Source organism: Dendrobates tinctorius, unplaced genomic scaffold (genome assembly GCF_039654945.1).
Source record: "Dendrobates tinctorius isolate UK_male_01 unplaced genomic scaffold, ASM3965494v1 ptg000003l, whole genome shotgun sequence".
Taxonomy (NCBI): domain Eukaryota; kingdom Metazoa; phylum Chordata; class Amphibia; order Anura; family Dendrobatidae; genus Dendrobates; species Dendrobates tinctorius.
The window spans coordinates 101,894,749-101,917,576 of record NW_027361671.1 but is presented as its reverse complement, the minus strand read 5'-3'; the positions used below and the strand labels follow the sequence as shown (position 1 = coordinate 101,917,576).

At 49.3% G+C, this 22,828-nt stretch overlaps 1 protein-coding gene across 5 annotated transcripts in view; it reads right to left on the bottom strand.

The window, feature by feature from the left end:
* ACAD10 (acyl-CoA dehydrogenase family member 10) overlaps positions 1-22,828 on the bottom strand; it is a 122,223-nt gene that overhangs the window by 28,936 nt on the left and 70,459 nt on the right. For all 5 annotated transcript variants that reach the window (XR_012227960.1, XM_073565056.1, XM_073565163.1 and 2 more), the window contains exons 16-17: positions 17,212-17,302; positions 1,531-1,689 (exon numbers count right to left, since the gene is read on the bottom strand). Coding sequence is in view for 4 of the 5 variants with exons in the window: in XM_073565056.1 (XP_073421157.1) it covers positions 1,531-1,689; positions 17,212-17,302 (250 nt within the window). In the remaining variant the exon portion in view is untranslated. The remainder of the gene's footprint in view (positions 1-1,530; positions 1,690-17,211; positions 17,303-22,828) is intronic.

The window sequence follows — 22,828 nt, the reverse complement described above, 5'->3', positions numbered from 1 at the left end:
GGGCTGGGACATGAAGAAACGTCTGCATGAGAAAAGAAAATTCTATCTTGTAGGCTGTGGTAACGATCTCCCTGACCCAGGTGTCGTCAATTATGGAGAGCCACGCGTCCCGAAAGAGAAGACTGCACCCCCACCCTTATAGTATTTCCAGGTGGGGACGATCTGTCATGCAGAAGAGAATCTATTAGTTTGGGATCCTGATGGCTTGGCAGAGCAACCCTTTGGACGCCATGAAGGGGCTAGTTTGAAGGACGGCTTCCAACTCTCTTGATGGGCAGGAGACCTGTCTCGCTGAATGGAGGTCCCGAGGGAGGAAACCTGTTGAAAGGAGCGTAATTGAAGAGGATGTCTCCTGGTGGTTGGGTGTTTAGGCCTAGACTGGGGAAGATAGGTTCTCTTACAGCCTGTGGTGTACAAGATAACCTGATCCAGCTTAGATCCAAAGAGTCGTGATCCCTGGAAGGGGAGGTTGAGCCAGAGTATTCTGCGCATGGCTACAATACTGCTAGTGATGCTGGCAGAACAGCTGGCAGTGTCAAGAGATGGGGCGAGCAAAATATTTTCCTGCTTGAGCAATCTGGTCAGCAAGATCAGCCAGTTCGTCCGACAAGGCCGCAGATAAGATGCCCTCAAGAAGGAGTTTAGCCCAGGCAGAGACCAACTTGGCTAACCACATGGAAGCGAAGGTGGGACAGAGAGAAGCGCCCGCAGCCTCAAAGGCGGACTTGGCTAGGGCTTCTATCTGTCAGTAGAGTCCTTGAGAGAGGAAGCATCAAGGAGTGACAGATCAGTGTTGGTAGACAGGCATGAGACTGGCTGATCCACGGCCGGGAAATGTGCTCATTTGCTGAGGAGATTGGACCCAAAAGGATATCAGATATCCAACTGTTCATACCAGGGAAGCGCTTTTCCCGGTGCTCCCTCTGGTAATGATTCCCTCAAATTCCTTTGAGGGGAGGGCTGAGGTGGGGAAAAGGCAAGGACTGTCCGCCACGAACTGCCCTGAGACACACTTGAATTGTCAGGGCGTAAGGTACTACCTTGCAGACCAGAGAGGGTACAATGTGGATGGCATCACACTGCTCTCACAGTCTCTTAGCTGGGAAATGAGGGATAGAAGTTACACCCTGTTGCCCTGAAGACAAGAATCTGAAAAACAAAGGGAAAAAATGTAAGGACACACAAAAAGGTGACCTAAGGAAGAAATCGGATCTGGGAACAGATCCGGGTCTGCTTCCCACTGACACCAAGCTAAAACTGACAAGCTTTGTGCCAGTCGGTAGATGTACACTGCTGGTGTGGAGCCAACTCTTTTTTTGCCCAGTGTCAGCCTTCTAGGGACAGCAGCAAACACCCATGGTTACCTGTGTCCCTCAATGAAGCTATAAATATTTTAATCCAAGATTTTTTTTTATTAAAATGTACTCTGTTCATGGGACAGCTGTTAGAAAAATATTTCCGTACTAACATGGCAATCTCTTGCCATGTATCTGTAAACTGGAGACAGTTCTTTAGGTTGAGATCTTTTACCTGGAGCATCATCTAATCCATAGACAGTGAGAGGCCTCAGGATTTTCACTCCAGGTGTATCCATTGGAACCAAAATCATGGTCTGCTGTTTATGACGAGGAGCATCTGGATCAGTCTTTCCCATAAAAATACAAATTTTGCAACGTGGATCAAGTGCTCCTAAAAGAAAAGCATCTTTGTAATATCATCACTAGAGAAAGTGAATTAATGAAAACAGAACTGTAATTTCAACAAACTTTGCATAAACCAAGTACAAGCGATAAGAAACATTGTAATGTGCGTTATGAGAGAAATCAGCTTTCTCCCCCACTTATCAGACCCTTCTTCCAATACCCCGCCTCCCGAACTTGTCATCCACTGTGAAAAAGCAATTCATATCTGTCTTGCTCAGAGGAGATGGACTTCAGGTGTCATCTTCAGTTAAAATGTCGCAAAATTTGCACAAAAATTTCCGACATGCATAAAATCACTCTGGGACCCGATCCCTTCCCACTTCATACCAAACCTCACCTCTCACCTCATCTCTGGACAGTTTTCATCCCAACCCTAACCCACCTCTTCAACCTATCACTAACAACTGGAGTTTTCCCCTCAAGCTTTAAACATGCCTCAATCACATCTATCCTCAAAAAGCCCTTTCTTGACCCATCCTCTGTATCTAGCTATCGCCCTATATCACGTCTCCCCTATGCCTCAAAACTACTGGAACAACAAGTCCATCTTGAACTGTCCTCCCACCTCTCTTCTTGCTCCCTCCTTGACCGATTACAATCTGGCTTCCGTCCACACCACTCCACTGAAGCTGCCCTAACTAAGGTCACCAATGACCTATTAGCCGCCAAGGCCAAGCCACATTTCTCTGTCCTCCTCCTCCTGGACCTGTCCTCTGCCTTTGACACAGTGGACCATTCCCTATTACTACAGACCCTCTAATCTCTTGGCATCACAGACTTGGCCCTATTTTGGATTGCGTCATACCTAACAGACCGGACATTCAGCGTCACCCACTCGCACACCACCTCCTCACTGCGCACCTTATCTATCGGAGTCCCACAAGGTTCAGTCCTAGGGCCCCTGCTCTTCTCCATTTACACCTTTGGTCTCGGACATCTCATAGAATCTCATGGCTTTCAGTATCACCTCTATGCTGATGACCCACAGATCTATATCTCTGGACCAGATATCACCTCCCTACTAAACAGAATCACACTCAATGTCTGTCTGCCATTTCATCCTTCTTCTCTGCTAGATTTCTCAAACTTAATATGGACAAAACAGAATTACGGTAATCCTCTTTCCCCCATCTCACGTGACCCCCCACAACGGACCTATCCATTAAAGTAAACGGCTGCCCACTCTCTCCAGTCCCACAAGCTCGCTGCGTCGGGGTTATCATTGACACTGAGCTCTCTTTCAAACCACATATCCAAGCCCTTTCCACTTTCTGCTGACTTCAACTCAAAAATATTTCACGGATCCGTACATTCCTCAACCAAGAATCTGCCAAAACACTAGTCCATGCCCTCATCATCTCCCGCCTTGACTACTGCAACCTCCTGCTCTGTGGCCTCCCCTCTAACTCTCTCGCACCCCTCCAATCTATTCTAAATTCTGCTGCCCGACTAATCCACCTGTCCCCTGCTATACCCTGGCCTCTCCCCTCTGTCAATCCCTGCACCGGCTCTCCATTACCCAAAGACTCCAGTTCAAAACCCTAACCATGACATACAAAGCCATCCACAACCTGAGTCCTCCTTACATCTGTGACCTCATCTCCTGGTACTTACCTGCATGAGACCTCCGATCCTCACAAGATCTCCTTCTGTACTCCCCTCTTATCTCCTCTTCCCACAATCGCATACAAGATTTCTCCCACGCATCCCCCCTACTCTGGAACGCTCTACCACAATATATCAGACTCTCGCCTACCATGGAAACCTTCAAAAAGAACCTGAAGACCTACCTCTTCCGACAAGACTACAACCTGCAGTAACCACCGATCAACGAAACCGCTGCACGACCAGCTCTACCCTCGCCTACTGTATCCTCACCCATCCCTTTATTATTATTATTATTTATTGTTATAGCGCCATTTATTCCATGGCGCTTTACATGTGAGGGGGGTATACATAAAAACAAGTACAATAATCTTAAACAATACAAGTCATAACTGGTACAGGAGGAGAGAGGACCCTGCCCGCGAGGGCTCACAATCTTCAAGGGATGGGTGATAATACAGTAGGCGAGGGTAGAGCTGGTCGTGCAGCGGTTTGGTCGATCGGTGGTTACTGCAGGTTATAGGCTTGTCGGAAGAGGTGGGTCTTCAGGCTCTTTTTGAAGGTTTCGATGGTAGGTGAGAGTCTGATATGTTGTGGTAGAGAGTTCCAGAGTAGGGGTGATGCGCGAGAGAAATCTTGTATGCGATTGTGGGAAGAGGAGATAAGAGGGGAGTAGAGAAGGAGATCTTGTGAGGATCGGAGGTTGCGTGCAGGAAAGTACCGGGAGACGAGGTCACAGATGTATGGAGGAGACAAGTTGTGGATGGCTTTGTATGTCATGGTTAGGGTTTTGTAATGGAGTCTCTGGGCAATTGGGAGCCAGTGAAGGGATTGACAGAGGGGAGAAGCTGGGGAATAGCGGGGGGACAGGTGGATTAGTCGGGCAGCAGAGTTTAGAATAGATTGGAGGGGTGCGAGAGTGTTTGAGGGGAGGCCGCAGAGCATGAGGTTGCAGTAGTCAAGGCGAGAGATGATGAGGGCATGGACTAGGGTTTTTGCAGATTCTTGGGTGAGGAATGAACGGATGCGTGAAATATTTTTGAGTTGAAGTCGGCAGGAAGTGGAAAGGGTTTGGATATGTGGTTTGAAGGAGAGATCAGCATCAAGGATTACTCCGTGGCAGCGAGCTTGTGGGACTGGGGAGAGTGGGCAGTCATTTACTGTAATTGATAGGTTCGTAGGGTGGGTCACGTGAGATGGGGGAAAGATGATGAATTCTGTTTTGTCCATGTTGAGTTTCAGATATCTAGTGGAGAAGAAGGATGAAATAGTGGACAGACATTGAGGGATTCTGGTTAGTAGGGAGGTGATATCTGGTCCAGAGATGTAGATCTGTGTGTCATCAGCATAAAGATGATACTGAAAGCCATGAGATTCTATGAGCTGTCCCAGGCCAAAGGTGTAAATAGAGAACAGCAGGGGCCCTAGGACTGAACCTTGTGGGACTCCGACAGATAGGGGGCGAGGTGAGGAGGTGGTGTGTGAGTGGGAGACGCTGAATGTCCGGTCTGTTAGGTATGATGAGATCCAGGAGAGGGCCAAGTCTGTGATGCCGAGGGATGAGAGGGTCTGTAATAATAGGGAATGGTCCACTGTGTCAAAGGCAGCCGACAGGTCCAGGAGGAGGAGGACAGAGTAGTGTCGCTTGCTCTTGGCAGTTAAGAGGTCATTGTAGATTGTGAGCCCTCGCAGGCAGGATCCTCTCTCAAACTGTACCAGTCATGACTTGTAATGTTTAAGATTACTGTACTTGTATGTATTATGTATACCCCTCCTCACATGTAAAGCGCCATGGAATAAATGGCGCTATAATAATAAATAATAACAACTAGAGTACATTTAAGTAAAAAATGTATGACTTTTTAAAAAGTCACGATTGATAAATCAGCCGAAACTGTCCGTAAACCCCAAACCCAGCCCCAATGATTAAGATTAAAAATACTACAACAGTTGAACACAGAAAACTTTAAAAAAAAGTGCAAATTAAAAACCGGTGAAAAACACCCAAAACTACAGAACAAAGGTGAAAATGTAATAACGAATAGGGCCCAGAAGTACCAGCAAGGGTATACAAGTTTATTTTAGACAAGGGAGAACTGAACCCACCTGAAACTCTATAAATGTACAACAGCAAAGTCTACATTCATTGGAATAAAATCTGAGGGTTGGTAATAACAACAGAGTTGGGGCGTGGCATGGCCGGCGAGGAGTGAGGACGTGTTCTGGAGAGCTCCCGCTCCTACACCGGTAACCAACCTGATCAGTGACCTCTCCAGATGCCTTCTACCCCGATGACCACCAGAAGAAGCAGAGGGAGCGAATCCACCGGCCCCGCGGCATCCGACAAGGCTCCTCATAACATCTCCCGCTACTTCACAGGAGCGGGGAAAAAGAAGGCCGCAGGCGCCATGATGGATGCGGCGCGAAAAGGACAGCAGACTCCGTCAGCGGGGGGCAAGGTACAGGAGGTGGGGGAGCAGTCTGAGAGGAGGGAGGACCGCAAAGGGACCCCTTCGGGATCTGACGGGGCAATCTTGGAGGCTCCACAGGAGACGGGGCATTCTCCCAACAAAAAAAAACGCTGAGCCACTGGAGGCCCGTCCTTCACGGAGAGACCCCGCAGACAAGCCGATGCAGCATTGCACCGGCGTGACATGTGCAGGTCCTGAGGAGAGTTCCCCGGTGTTCCCTGCGCCGTGCACCCAGAGAGGCAATATTACTCCCCCTGACGCCAACCTTATTATCATGGGTGGTGTTACGGTGCAGGGAGAAGCAGACCCTACAATGAGAGGGCAGTCAAATCACAACATGATATCTGCCCATCAGGCTGAACTGCCACCTGTCATAGCTCCTCCACCTACCCACCAACTAGCCGCATCCTTAACACCACAATGCAGTCCTTCTGCCCCTGCCTTTATGGGACAATCTGCAGCACCCATGGGAGCCGATTTCACTTTATTATATAATAAAATAAAAGACATACCGACAAAACAAGACATGGAATAATATATTGTTCGCCTGGAATCTTCTTATAAACCTGAACTTTCCATACTTAAGGACGACATTCAACAATGCGGAGAGAAAGTTGAATCCCATGATCAGCTTCTGACTTCCCTGAATGAAAGAATGGAGGCTCAGGAGGCGGCCGTGGCCGCTCAAGCTAGACAGCTACAGACCCTAGCAGAGATGCTAGATGATTCCGAAAATAGGGGACGCAGAAACATAAGAATACGGGGATTACCCGAATCTATACCCCCCCAGGAGTTAAATACCACTTTGAGAGGCATCTTCAACTCGGTATTAGATAGGCCCCAAGATACTCCACTGGAGCTAGACCGTGCTCATAGGGCTCTGGTCCCGCGTCCTAGTGAACAGGACCCACGGAGGGATGTGATATGCCGGGTCCATAAATACCAACTTAAAGATGCGGTCATGGGGGCAGCCAGGAGAGCAAGACCCATAAAACACTTGGACACCCGCATACAGCTCCTACCAGATCTGTCCAGATGGACTTTGCAGAGGCGCAGAGCTCTTCGTCCCCTCTTGGATAAGTTGCGGCAGCACGACCTTCTCTAGACCTGAGGGTTTCCGTTCTGCCTCCGGGTTCAGAAGAGGGGTAGAGTACATTGTTTGAGCCATCCTAGTGGAATCCCAGCATTCTCAGCCGCCCTGGATATATCTGAGGTGGACATCCCTGATTGGCCACCCCTACCATCATTTTACAGAATGGATGACCCTCGCAGGGGGCAGGCTCCTCAACGGCAGCGTCGACCCGGAAGACGGCTCAATGGACATGGGCACGTTCATCCAGGAGAGAGAGAGGATGATTGACTATTGAGTTTTTTGATATGGGATGGGTTATTGTCTGGATTGGTGGGGGACGGGGATTGGGGATCATTTCTACCAGCGATGCAGAACTGAAGCTTAAATTAGTTTTACCAACAGTTGATTCCTCTTTTTCTTCTCCTCCTTCCTTCCTTTCTCCCCCTCCACATACTTTTAGACAGTTGGGTTTCCACCCTAACCACTTCCAGGTGTCTCAATAGATTTCCACTTTGTTGTGTTCTATTTTAAAAGAAGGTATGATTCGTGGAAGCTTACGTCGCTTCAGATTTAAAGGTGGTGACATCTTTAACATTACCAGCTTTGATAGCACTGAAGATATTTACAATAAGTGATATGTTAATGACTCATGTGTTTATTAGCTAAGGTTATATATAATCTTTGTATGTTCGATTCCCTGCGTTAGGGGTATGTGATTGTTATATCATCACGAGGTTGAGGACCGGAAGAGACGGCATCTCCATTTCTCTTCTTGTCATACACTTCCCCCCCGGAGGTGCTGTTTTGCCACTGAGGCGCACAGCAACTAATACTTACCTCCACTAGGTTCCACGATATCTGTGGGAGTGTGTCTATCCAAACTCGCATCGTTAATTTCACCTCTATTTTCTGCTTTTTCTCTAATCCTCTGTTTATTCTCTTTGTTTACACTTCCCTCACCCTACTAGTTTCTTTCCCTCTCCACAGCGGGCACCGGACTCCGAGACCGATCCATCCTTTGGAATGAAGCCTGATTTTCTCGATTCCAGACTACAAATACAATGCCTGGTAAGACTGCCACACAAAAGATTACACTGGGCTCCTTGAACGTTAGGGGCTTTAATATACCACAGAAGTGGTCGCAAATTTTATATGGTATGCACAAGAAAAGAGTAAATGTATTGATCCAACAGGAGACCCATTTTACGATTGGACATGTCCCTAATATCCCTGATCGCTACTATACGACTTGGTTCCATAGCGCCAACCTGGACTCACGATCCCGAGGTGTGTCTATATCACTCCATAAATCCCTCCAACACACCATACTAGACACACTAATTGATACGGAGGGCAGGTACGTGATCTTGAAGATCCAGATTTTTTCAACAACATATACTATAGCTGGCCGGTATGCCCCCAGCCGGGACCAAATTCAAGCTACTAGGTCTTTTTTTGAAGACAGTGGCGGACTTTGCTGAAGGGGTTGTTATACTTGGGGGAGACTTTAACCTGACTCTTAATCCGACGATGGATTCCACGACGGCAAAATCCTCTCTCTTCGTCAGTTGTCCTCTTTGAAAAGAGACCTTCATGATCTGCGCCTCACCGATGTTTGGAGGCTTCTTAACCCCAACATGAAGGATTATACGTTCTTTTCCACGCCACATAACTCATATGGCAGAATAGATTTTTTTCTCCTTAGTCACTGTGCGTTGACTTGGGACCCGAAACCGTCCATTGGAAGCTTCCTGTGGTCAGATCACGCTCAAATCTTTTTGGACATCAGTCCTCTGGACTCGGTGATGCGCCAGTGGGCATGGAGATTGAATGTTAATCTTTTAAAAGACCCTACATGTGTGGCAGACGTTAGGGCAACCATAGCAGCATTTTTACAAGATCACGCACACGATACCACTGCTATGCCTATTAAATGGGAAACCCTTAAATGCGTCCTTAGATGGGTACTAATTAAACATGGCTCCCACCTGAAACAAATGAAAAATAAGGAAATTGTGGACCTCACGGAAAAAATACTATCCCTAGAGGCGAAACATAAGAACGATATGGGGGCAGGGACGCAGTCTGACTTGATCAAATGCAGAGATGACCTGAAATCCCTGCTAAATGAGAAATCTTGTCATCATAGAACTCGCTTTAAAAGTATTCTATACGGCCAAGCTAATAAATGTGGACGCCTACTAGCTAGATTTCTACACCCATGCTGTCAGACCACATACATCCCATCCCTCCAACGGCAACGGGGTCAGACGACGTCGAATCCAAAGGAAATTCTTGACATATTGCGACGTTATTATCATACATTGTACAATATTAACGGAATTAGCCCTCCTCAATCGCCCCTGGACCTTCAACCGCAAATAGAATCTTACATACAGGATACCGCCCTCCCGACACTGACTGCAGACTTAACGACACCATTGGACACTGATTTTACAACTGAAGAGGTTGACGAGGTCATTCAGAACACCCCAGCTGGTAAAAGTCCGGGTCCGGACGGTTTCTCCCCTCATTTTTACAAGATGTTTGGAGAGCAACAACTTAATCCCATTATGACGTTGGTATTTAATTCCATCGCGGGCGACTCCCCGTTCGTCCCACAATCCTTAGAGGCGTTCATTACCGTAATACCGAAGCCAGGGAAGGATCCCAAGGTAGTGACCAATTATCGCCCAATATCTCTTATTAACGTTGATGTAAAACTTTACGTGAAAATTCTAGCTAATCGATTAGCTCCCCTTCTACCTTTAGTTGTACATTCGGACCAAGTGGGGTTTGTGCGGGGGAGAGAAGCAAGAGATGGGATAGGCAAGACCCTCATTTTGACTGCACATGCTAAATTAAAACACAAGCCGATGGCTTTGCTGTCGATTGATGCGGAGAAGGCCTTTGACCGTGTACACTGGGGCTTCATGTTTTCGGCCTTACGACAGATAGGCCTAGGGAGCAGTTTCCTACATAGGATTGTGGCTCTATATTCTGGCCCTTCGGCGAGGGTTAGGGTCAATGGTGCAATGTCAGACTCTATAAACATCGAGAATGGCATACGACAGGGCTGTCCTCTGTCGCCCCTATTATACACGGTAGTTATGGAACATTTAGAGGTGGCAATTAGAGGGAATCCCAGTGTGCACGGTCTATGGGTGGACTGCACTCATTATAAGGTCTCTCTATATGCAGATGATCTCCTACTGTACGTATCTCAGCCGCACATTACCCTCCCATCGATGATGGTGGAGTTTCAAAAATATGAAGCAGTCAGCAATTTTAAAATTAATTTTCAGAAGACCGAAGCTCTTAACATATCCCTGGGACAAGCAGAACTTGTGAGAATCATGGGGAATTTACCCTTCCGTTGGAAATCTGGAGCTATTCAATATTTGGGTGTTCAAATTCCTACCGACATGACTGACCTTTACAAATTAAACTATTTGCCCCTCCTAGAATCGACTCTGAAACGTTTGAGAGAATACAGACGAAAGAATATCTCGTGGTTTGGCAGGATGAATTTGTTTAAGATGGATGTTCTTCCCAGGTTTTTATACCTGTTCCAGGCGGTCCTGATTGTACCGCCGAAGGCATTCTTCCAGACCATTAGATCTGCATTGACCCGCTTTATTTGGCAGACTTCTAAGCCCCGTTTAAAGTACACCATTCTGACAACACCGAAGTCCAGAGGCGGTGCGGGCCTCCCTGACTTGAAACTCTACCATAGGGCCTCCTTACTTGCACGTCTATTCGATTAGCAATTCGGCCACCGTTCTAAGCAATGGGTTCATCTAGAACAGACATCCTTTAATATCCCTCTGCGACACCTCCTATGGATTCGAAGCTATGACTTTAATGCAAATGACTCTGAGGGATCCACAGGCTTTCTGGCGCGAGAGACCCTACGGCTTTGGAACCGCGTGAAAATTAAAAAGACATTGATTAGCGCCCTGAACCCGTTGGCACCAATTTTTGGTAACCCAGATTTTCCTCCTGGTTGTTTTAGAGACCAATTTTTGGGTTGGCATATCAGTACTGACTTACGCCTGGGTCAGGTTTTGGTGGGAGGAGATATTCCATCTTTGGAGACCCTAACGGGAACAGTTTCCCACTAAGACGCTCTCCTGGATGGAATCCAATCAGCTGAGGTCGTTTATCCGGAGACACACAGGTGACCGCACTTCTCGCCCCCCCACGACACGACTGGAAAATTTACTACAGCAGCAGGACCCTCCCTCTCATCTGATTTCTCTCTTATACAAGGAATTCCACGGCGGGGATTCGGAAGCGGTCCCGAGTTACATGCGGGCATGGGAAGAAGAGATGGGATGTAAATTTTCTGCTGAGGACCTTGACAAAGCTTACCTTTTCACACACAAAACGTCCCCAGCTGGGGGCGCACAGGAGAAAAATTTTAAGATACTGACCAGATGGTATCTGTCCCCCGTCAGACTAAAGTCTATTTTTCCGTCGGTAGATGACACCTGTTGGCGGTGTAGAACTGAGAGAGGCACACTATTTCATATATGGTGGCAGTGCCCCGCTATACGACCCTTCTGGAAGAGGGTGTTCTTGACTTATCATAAAATTTCTGGAGAATATGTTACCCCCTCCCCGCAAATTGCCATCCTCTCGATCCTCCCGGGTCCCATATCCACTTAGAAGCGGAGCCTCCTCCGGTTTTGTATTACCGCGGCACGCATGGTAATCCCACGCCATTGGCGCATGGCAATACCGCCAACTATGGCGGAATGGGTGTCGGAATTCGCAGACATCTTCCGTATGGAAGAACTGAAGGCTGAATTGGAAGGGGACAACACCCGTGTGATCCGCGTGTGGCAACCTTGGATCTTGTTCAAGGAAACTACCGGACTATCTCAGCTGGTCGAGGAGGCTTCTTAGAGGTCGGCTCTGAGGACTGGTGTCCGCTTCCCCCCCCCCCCCCCCTTTTTTTTTTTACTATTACCCCCTAAGTGTCCCACCCTAATTTCCTTCGTGTTCTTTCCCCTTCCTTTTCTGTCTCTTTTTATCCTTCTTCTGAAATACACCTGAGCTGATACATGTAAGGATGTCGTTGTGTATGTCTGTAACTATTGTCAGCTTATGCTGGTCCATCTATACTACCAAGATGCCTGATGATATCTGGGGAGGAATGACAACTCTCAAGCCTGTTCCAGTGCATATAAGTAAGATGTATAATGCATGTTTATATAGATAGGTCTATCAACCTATAATGCCTTCCCTTGGTCTGATTCTGGTAGATGGTAGTGCACATGAATATAAACCAACATTCAACCCATTGAAACGTCGCGAGCACTTGTCACAGAAGATGGGTCGGTTTTATACGAGACTGTTTATTCTGCATCCTTGTACAGCTGGGTGTATAATGTTTGCTGCCTTGTATGTTACCTTTGTCTATTGTTTTTCAATAAAAATATATTCAACAATAACAACAGAGTTCCCCTAGATTGCGCATCAACATTGCTGATATCCTGGTGGTTAACTATATTGCATGTTTGTTATATGGATTGTGTTGATATACTATTGGTATATATCATTTGATTATTTTAATAAAAGGTGCTACATTTTAGCAGTGTGCTGAAAGTCCAATGTATTTATGAGATTCACATTGCTCTTCCCTGCAAAAGCTGAAGGGAGAAATGAATCACAAGCAGGAGGCAGAGAAAATAGTTTGAAACTGCATTTTATGGGTATATAGTGGACTCTGCATACATCACTAACAGTGCTTTCACATTGCGTTCATGGGTCCTGTCAGGATTAGTGTCCAAACTCCCCCGCAAAATGGGATTTGGATGAATGTGCCAACAGGGCCATAGATTACAATGGTGCTGGCAGACTGAACATGTGCTCTGCCATGCATAATTTTGAAATAGGACTTACATACAAAATCTAAATTACAATGAACAAAATAACATGACAGACTGGTACATAGGGGAATAGGACCCTGCCCTCTTGGGCTTACAGTCTACAGGGTAATGGGGAAGGAGACAGTAGGTTGGGGCATACAGCAGCTTCAGTATTACTGAAGTGGCAGTAGGGTCATTATAAGGTGTAAGCTTTCTTGAAGAGATGACTTTTGAAGTTCTGTCTGAATGTTCTGTGGGAGACAATCAAATATTTTGGGGCATGGAATTCCAGAGTATGGGGGATGCTAAGAAAAAGTCTTGAAGGCAATTGGATGAAAAACATACGAGAGTTAAGGAAGGAAAGAGGTCAACTGAGGACAAGAGATTATGTGTGGGAAGAAATCGGGAGTTTAGTTCGGAGATATATCGAGGACATATATTCTGGACAGCCTTGTAGGTCAGTGTTAGTAGTTTAAACTGAAACCGTTTGGAAACAAGTTACCATATATACTCGTGTATAAGCTGAAACTGTGCCCGCTGCTAAAGCGAAATTAATATTCATTTCCCTTATAGCAGTGCACAGTGACAGGCGCCGGCTTCCAGAAGACATCCTACTCACTCACCAGTGTGCCCTCGCAGAATCTCGGTGGTCCTGGCGCCTTCGCAGCATCTCAATGGTTCCGGCTTCCAGCAGGACTTCCGATGCGATCACGTGGTCCGGCTCATTAAGGTAATGAATATGCACACGTCTCCACTCCTATAGCCATGGAGTGCATATCGTTACTTTAATGAGCAGGACACGTGATCGCACCGGAAGTGCTGCTGGAAGCCAGAACCATCCAGATGCTGCGAAGGCGCTGGGACCACCGAGATTCTGTGAGGGCACGCTGGTGGGTGAGTAGGATAGGGGATAAGAAGCCATGCATACCAGGATGGGATGGAGGAGCCATGCATAGCAGGACAGGGACCGGGGAGCCATGCATAGCAGGACAGGGACCGGGGAGCCATGCATAGCAGGACAGGGACCGGGGAGCCATGCATAGCAGGACAGGGACCGGGGAGCCATGCATAGCAGGACAGGGACCGGGGAGCCATGCATAGCAGGACAGGGACCGGGGAGCCATGCATAGCAGGACAGGGACCGGGGAGCCATGCATAGCAGGACAGGGACCGGGGAGCCATGCATAGCAGGACAGGGAGCCATGCATAGCAGGACAGGGACCAGGGAGCCATGCATAGCAGGACAGGGAGCCATGCATAGCAGGACAGGGACCAGGGAGCCATGCATAGCAGGACAGGGAGCCACGCATAGCAGGACAGGGACCAGGGAGCCACGCATAGCAGGACAGGGACCGGGGAGCCACGCATAGCAGGACAGGGACCGGGGAGCCACGCATAGCAGGACAGGGACCGGGGAGCCACGCATAGCAGGACAGGGACCGGGGAGCCACGCATAGCAGGACAGGGACCGGGGAGCCACGCATAGCAGGACAGGGACCGGGGAGCCACGCATACAATGACAGGGACCGGGGAGCCACGCATACAATGACAGGGACCGGGGAGCCACGCATACAATGACAGGGACCGGGGAGCCACGCATACAATGACAGGGACCGGGGAGCCACGCATACAATGACAGGGACCGGGGAGCCACGCATACAATGACAGGGACCGGGGAGCCACGCATACAATGACAGGGACCGGGGAGCCACGCATACAATGACAGGGACCGGGGAGCCACGCATACAATGACAGGGACCGGGGAGCCACGCATACAATGACAGGGACCGGGGAGCCACGCATACAATGACAGGGACCGGGGAGCCACGCATACAATGACAGGGACCGGGGAGCCACGCATACAATGACAGGGACCGGGGAGCCACGCATACAATGACAGGGACCGGGGAGCCACGCATACAATGACAGGGACCGGGGAGCCACGCATACAATGACAGGGACCGGGGAGCCACGCATACAATGACAGGGACCGGGGAGCCACGCATACAATGACAGGGACCGGGGAGCCACGCATACAATGACAGGGACCGGGGAGCCACGCATACAATGACAGGGACCGGGGAGCCACGCATACAATGACAGGGACCGGGGAGCCACGCATACAATGACAGGGACCGGGGAGCCACGCATACAATGACAGGGACCGGGGAGCCACGCATACAATGACAGGGACCGGGGAGCCACGCATACAATGACAGGGACCGGGGAGCCACGCATACAATGACAGGGACCGGGGAGCCACGCATACAATGACAGGGACCGGGGAGCCACGCATACAATGACAGGGACCGGGGAGCCACGCATACAATGACAGGGACCGGGGAGCCACGCATACAATGACAGGGACCGGGGAGCCACGCATACAATGACAGGGACCGGGGAGCCACGCATACAATGACAGGGACCGGGGAGCCACGCATACAATGACAGGGACCGGGGAGCCACGCATACAATGACAGGGACCGGGGAGCCACGCATACAATGACAGGGACCGGGGAGCCACGCATACAATGACAGGGACCGGGGAGCCACGCATACAATGACAGGGACCGGGGAGCCACGCATACAATGACAGGGACCGGGGAGCCACGCATACAATGACAGGGACCGGGGAGCCACGCATACAATGACAGGGACCGGGGAGCCACGCATACAATGACAGGGACCGGGGAGCCACGCATACAATGACAGGGACCGGGGAGCCACGCATACAATGACAGGGACCGGGGAGCCACGCATACAATGACAGGGACCGGGGAGCCACGCATACAATGACAGGGACCGGGGAGCCACGCATACAATGACAGGGACCGGGGAGCCACGCATACAATGACAGGGACCGGGGAGCCACGCATACAATGACAGGGACCGGGGAGCCACGCATACAATGACAGGGACCGGGGAGCCACGCATACAATGACAGGGACCGGGGAGCCACGCATACAATGACAGGGACCGGGGAGCCACGCATACAATGACAGGGACCGGGGAGCCACGCATACAATGACAGGGACCGGGGAGCCACGCATACAATGACAGGGACCAGGGAACCACGCATACAATGACAGGGACCGGGGAGCCACGCATACAATGACAGGGACCGGGGAGCCACGCATACAATGACAGGGACCGGGGAGCCACGCATACAATGACAGGGACCGGGGAGCCACGCATACAATGACAGGGACCGGGGAGCCACGCATACAATGACAGGGACCGGGGAGCCACGCATACAATGACAGGGACCGGGGAGCCACGCATACAATGACAGGGACCGGGGAGCCACGCATACAATGACAGGGACCGGGGAGCCACGCATACAATGACAGGGACCGGGGAGCCACGCATACAATGACAGGGACCGGGGAGCCACGCATACAATGACAGGGACCGGGGAGCCACGCATACAATGACAGGGACCGGGGAGCCACGCATACAATGACAGGGACCGGGGAGCCACGCATACAATGACAGGGACCGGGGAGCCACGCATACAATGACAGGGACCGGGGAGCCACGCATACAATGACAGGGACCGGGGAGCCACGCATACAATGACAGGGACCGGGGAGCCACGCATACAATGACAGGGACCGGGGAGCCATGCATACAATGACAGGGACCGGGGAGCCATGCATACAATGACAGGGACCAGGGAACCATGTATACCAGTACAGCAATGGCGGAGCCATGCATACCAGGACAGCGATGAGGGGACAATGCATTCCCGGCTTATACTCGAGTCAATAAGCTTACCCAGTTTTCCGTGGTAAAATTAGGTGCCTCGGCTTATACTCGGGTTGGCTTATACTCGAGTATATACGGGTAGTTGTGAAGCCATAGAGGAGGATGATGCAGTAGTCGAGGCAGGAGAGCATGCATTAACATTTTAGTAGATTCAGAGTTGAGTAAGGAATGTATTCTGGAAATTTTTTTGGGAGTTGTAGGCGGCACGAGGTGGGAAGGGCTTGGATGTGTAATTTGAAGGACACGGCAGAATTGAGGTTTACTCCGAGGCAGAAGACTTGTGTTACAGAGGAAAGGGTGATGTCATTTATAGCGGCAGATAGATCTGGTAAGGTAGTTAAGGGAGATGGAGGAAAGATGATTAGTTTTGGTTTCCTCCACATTAAGTTTTAGGAAGCGTGATGAGAATGAGGATATGGCTGAAAGACACTCTGGTATTCTGGACTGCAGAGAGGTGACATCTGTGTCAGAGAGGTAGATTAAAGTGTCATTAGCGTATAGGTGATACTGGAAGCCAATGGACCCCTATATGCTACTTCATCTAAAACAGACATACAGAAGCACCTGCATATTACTCTTCAAACATGCTTTACAATCCAGAGAAAACATTTTGAAGTGCAACTTTGCATATCTTGTACAAATTATGCTTGATAAGATTGTCACACAAATTTTATATCACATTGCTACCCAAACGTTCTGTCATTTTAATCTCATACCTGATGTCCACCATTTATGTCCATTGATAATGTATGAGTTTTCATCTTTCATAATTGATGATTCAATGTTGGTGGCATCAGAAGATGCAACCTAAAGAAGAATGCAAAAAAAAAAAAAAAGACACTTTCACTATGTTGTGTGGACACTGTGTAGGCCAAAGGTGTTCATGGTAGCAAGAGGTTTTAACTAAAGGTCCTGGGTACAGCTTTAGGTTTCCAATGTGCAGCAAGAAACGTTTAATCTATCATCCTTTTATAAACTGAATAGCAACACTTACAAAGCTCAAGTTTATTGCATAGCAACATTAAATTATCCTACATTGTGAAAATAGAAATATCTATGACAAATGGACATTAGCAGCAATGACATCAGCATTTTCTAAAGCCATAAATAGGAGGCACAAGAGGCCTCAAGGTTAACTCCTACTGTTCGCTTCAAATCATGCCCCCCAACTGTGGCATTATAAACTATTCTGAGGTCATCAAAGATCAGACATTGTCAAAAACTAGGATTTTTATTTTTTTGTATCTATAATATATTGGCATATACGGTATCTATATGATGAATGCACCAATCAACACTGATCTTGGCTTTTAAAAGAGTTAAATAGTGGGTTAAAGTTTTTTGGCTGTACATTTCATCCATTGCTTGAATATATATGTACATACTTGCCATAACTGCAAACAGCAGGAGGAGTATGCACCTTCACGGAACTCAAAAAAGTCCATTAATACTCTCCACAGTTTGGAGCATTGAGGACGTTTTTGTTATGATGCAGTCAAATAGTTGTACAGAGAGAAGGAGCTAGATTCATGGACTAAAATTGTCTTTATTGGTGAATGAAAACAGTTCCATAATTGAGAGTTAGAAAGGGAGAGAAAAATACATCAGAGTTGACAGCACTGTGAAAGTAGAGCTGCAACTACAGAGGTGTTTGTAATGAGACAAATCTCTGCTGTGTTGTTTCTGCCCCCACACTAAGGCTATGTGCACATGTCCAGAATTCCCGCGGAAATTTCTGCGGGAATTCCGCAATTCCATGCCGCGGAAAATGCGCGAGAAATCCGCATTTGTAATTCCCGCATATTTCCCGCGAAAAAATAGCGTTTTGCAAGCGTAATTAGCTTGCAGAATACTAGCGTTTTCCAAGCGATCTGTAGCATCGCTTGGAAAACTGATTGACAGGTTGGTCACACTCGTCAAACATTGTGTTTGACAAGTGTGACCAACTTTTTACTACTGAGGCTGCCTATGCAGCCTCTGTAGTAAAAGATAGGATGTAAAAAATATTAAAAAAAATTGTTATTCTCACCTTCCGACGGCCCCCGATCTGCTCTTTGGCGCTCCAGGCATCTTCCGGTCCCAGTAATGCTTTGCACGAAGGACCTGTGATGACGTCACACTCGCGCTTGCCATTGGGGATAACAAAGAGCGAGTCCGCTTTCCTGAAGGGTGCGGTCCTGGCCAGATAGACCCTTATCGGCCTGACCAGGTCTAGCTTATTCAAAGAACGCTCCAGAGGATGGGTTGGAGCAGGACAAAATGACGGAAGTATTATATCCTCGTTCAGGTGGAAGGCTGATACCACCTTGGGAAGAAAGTTAGGAGGAGGCCGCAAAACAACCTTGTCCTGGTGCATAATTAGGAATGGAGGGCGACAGGACAATGCCGCTAATTCTGAAACCCGCCTAATAGAGGTGATGGCTACGAGAAATACCGCCTTCCAGGACAACAAAGACATGGGAGCTTCCTGGAGGGGTTCAAAGGGTGAATCTGTCAAGGGTTCCAACACCAAGTTAAGATCCCATGGAGCTACAGGGGATCTGTAAGGAGGGGCCGCATGTGCCACCCCTTGCAGAAAGGTCTTAACCTGTAAGCGGGAGGCCAAGTTTCTTTGAAAAAGAATAGAGAGAGAGCAGATATCTGGCCTTTCAAGGAAATTAGGGCCAGACCGCCATCTAACCATGCCTGGAGAAAAGCTAGGACAGATGGCAGGGAACAGGGTATAGGTGTGATGTGATTAGACTCACACCAGCCAAAATAGGCTTTCCAGGCTCGATAATAGACCCTGGAAGAGGATTGTATTAATGACTCGGTCCGAAAACCCCACTGCTCTCAGTATTGTGGTTTCAACGGCCATGCTGTGAAATTGAGCACTTGAGAATTCGGGTGGTAAAACGGCCCCTGAGCCAGGAGATCTGGTCTGTCGGGGAGTCTCCAGGGGGTGCCTGTGAGAAGATTGATCATTTCTGCGAACCAGGCCCTCCTGGGCCAGTACGGGGTGATCAATATGACCGTCCCCCCCCCTCCTTGATCTTCTTTAGCAGTCTGGGCAGGAGAGGAAGGGGAGGGAACAGGTAAGGGAGTCTGAACTGTGTCCAGGGAATGACCAGCGCGTCAACCCCTATTGCTAGAGGATCGCGGTATCTTGAGACAAAAATTGTTGGACCCTTCATTTCTGTCGCGATGCCAGGAGGTCCACGTCTGGAGTCCCCCATAGCCGGCATATCTGACGGAACACGTCCTGATGCAAGAACCATTCTCCCGCCACGAGCCCCTCCCGACTGAGGAAGTCGGCGGCCGTGTTGTCTATGCCGGGAATGTAAAAGGCCGAAATTGCGGTTTCTGCCCAGTTGAAGATTCTGGATTCCTCGGCCAGTGCCCGGGGACTCCTGGTTCCCCCTTGGTGATTGATGTATGCCACCGCCGCCGTGGCATTGTCCGTTTGAATCCAGACTGGCTGGTTGTTGTGGTATCTTTCCCAATGTAGGAGTGCTACAAAGACCGCCCTCAGTTCTAGAATGTTGATTGATCGTGAGGATTCTCGCCTAGACCATCGTCCCTGGACCGTCAGGTGGCGGAATACCGCACCCCAGCCCAGGAGACTGGCATATGTAGTTACTACCTGCCAGTGGACAGGGGGAAAAGTCCCAGATGAACGAGGGGGAGGTCAGCCACCACTTGAGGGACTCCCTGGTCTGAATGGAAGGGAGCAAGGGGCGAACCAGCGAAGAGATGGACATGTCCCACTGAAGGAGGATGTTCCTCTGCAGTATCTTGGAATGGAAAAGGGCAAAGGGTATTGCCTCTGAAGCTGCCACCATCCTTCCCAGGACTCTCATGGCAGAGCAAAAGGTAGAAGCCAGAATTTCAATAGAGAGCAAATTCCCTGCTGGAGGGTAATCCACTTTCTTTCTGGAAGAAAGACCCGAGTGGCAGGTGTCGATTATCATCCCTAAGAATTCTAGGCGTTGTGCGGCATTAGGTGAGATTTCTCCCTGTTTATGATCCAACCAAACCGGGACAGCGAGTTTAAAACTACTGCTAGATTTTCCTGGGCCTGAGTGAAGGAGGGCGCTTTGACGAGAATATCGTCGAGATATGGTACCAATATTATGCCTCTGACCCTTAATATAGCTACCATCGCTGCCATAATCTTTGTAAAAATTCTGGGGGCTGTTGCCAGCCCAAATGGCAGGGTCACAAACTGGAAATGCTGCTTTTGGACAGCAAAACGCAGAAACCTTTGATGTCCCTGGAAAATGGGGATGTGCAGGTAGGCGTCCCGGATATCTATGAAACATAGGAATTCCTGATCCTCCATAGACGTAATAACCGACCAAATCGATTCCATCTTGAAATGGTGTAAGCGGACCCATCTGTTTAACCTTTTGAGGTCTAGTATGGGGTGAACTGAGCCATCCTTTTTTGGTATCACAAACAGGTTTGAGTAAAAACCGGTAAAACGTTCCTGCTTGGGAACGGGGACAATTACTCCTGCGTTGAGGAGAGTCGATTGCCGCAAAAAAACCTAGAGCCATAGCAGCGCCTTTTGGTGGTTGCGACAGAAAGAAGCGATCTCGCGGAAGCGCATTGAAGTCTATCTTGCATCCTGTCGATACTACCACCTTTACCCAGATATCCTCTACTGAACTCTGCAAGACACCTCTGAAGAGGAGAAGGTGGCCTCCTAGTCTGGGGGAGGTACTGAGAAGGGAGTTGGACTCCCTGCTGGCGTCAGGCTGAAGTGGCTCTGCCCGGCCCTGACCTGGTAGCTCTGCTGTTGGAACTGCGGGGATGCCATGAAGGGGTGGCCTGAAAGGATACCTTCCTCCTATCTCTCGGTGCTTGTGACCTCTGCGGGCCCTGAGCATAAGTGCTTGTCGCTGGGGTACGGAGAAAGGGCTGAGCCCTACGTTTGAAAACATATCGACGAGGCTTGGCCTGAGGGAGAAGGGAGCTTGTACCCCCTGTTGCATCCTTAATGATTTGGTCTAACATTGACCCAAAGAGTCGGGTGCCCAGAAACGGCAGATTGGTCAGTGATTTCTTTGAGGACAAATCAGCCTGCCAAGCCTTTAGCCAGACCGTCCGCCGGACGGCTACCACGTTAGTGGATGCTTGAGCTGCGCAAGATGCTGCATCCAGGGCTGCTGATACCATATACCTCCCTGTATGAGAGATTTGATCTGCGAACTCCGCCAGTTCCGCTGGTGGTGCCCCGGCCAATATGCACTGTCTAAAGCTGTTTGGCCCATTTTGTAACAGACTTCGCTACCCAGGCTGAGGCGAAGGCTGGACACAATGTAGGGGCTGCTGCTTCAAAGGCGGATTTTGCCAGGGATTCTATCCTATCATTGGGATCCTTTAGGGCTGCCGCACTGACGAGTGGTAGGACTGTATTGGTAGCGAATCTGGACACTGGTGGATCCACCGAAGGGGAGGCCGTCAAGTTGGCGGTGAGATCTGGAGGGAAAGGATATAGAATCCCAAAACGAATCCCTCTCTGAAACCGCCTGGTTGGGTTTTCCCTTTCCCTGGCCAACACTTCCTCAAAATCCTTGTGGGAGGCGAAGACCCTAGAGGGGGACTTATGACGTTTAAATGAAAAAGCCTGATCATTAGGACTTGATGTGGCGTCCCCAATGTTAAAGGTCTCATTGACTGCGGCAATGAGGCCCTGAACCATATCCTTAACGCCCTGGGACTTTTCTAGCCCGTACTCAGAACCCTCCTCTGAGTGTGTCTCTGAAAATGCCTCGCCTGATTCCGGGGATGAGGACCGGGAGGAGGCAGATGGCCAGGGGAATTCTGGCGGCGAGATGGAGTGAGAAGGGGACCTGGGTTAGTGGTCTTGTCTAAACCTTTTACGGCCTCTAGAAGGCCCAAAAGGAGGCTCCTTTGGTGCTCCTGTGTCCACTGGAGTCTGAAGTGGCAATCTGTTAAGCACCGTTACCAAGGACTGTGATACCTTGGTAAGGTTGGCCTCGGACTTAGATAAGGAAGAGGCCCATCCTGGACACTCACTGTCTCCCGTGGCAATGCATGGCCCCTGGGCGGCAGGCAGGGTGGCTTCCTCCTGCTCCAGGGATAATGTGGGAGCTCTGACAGGCAAAGCGGGGGGGCTGCACCTGCTCTCTAGCGTAGGTGACATCGTAGGTCTGCTGCAATCTGAGCAGAGTGGCGAGGACTGACCTGAAGGAAGCCTGACATTACATTTGGTACATACAAAATTTTTGACCAAGGTCACTGAAGCGGATGAGCCGCTGCCTAGAAGCTTTATGAAATCCCCACCCGGAAGCGGTGGGCGGGGCCCTGCTCTGGCCTCCTAGAGCA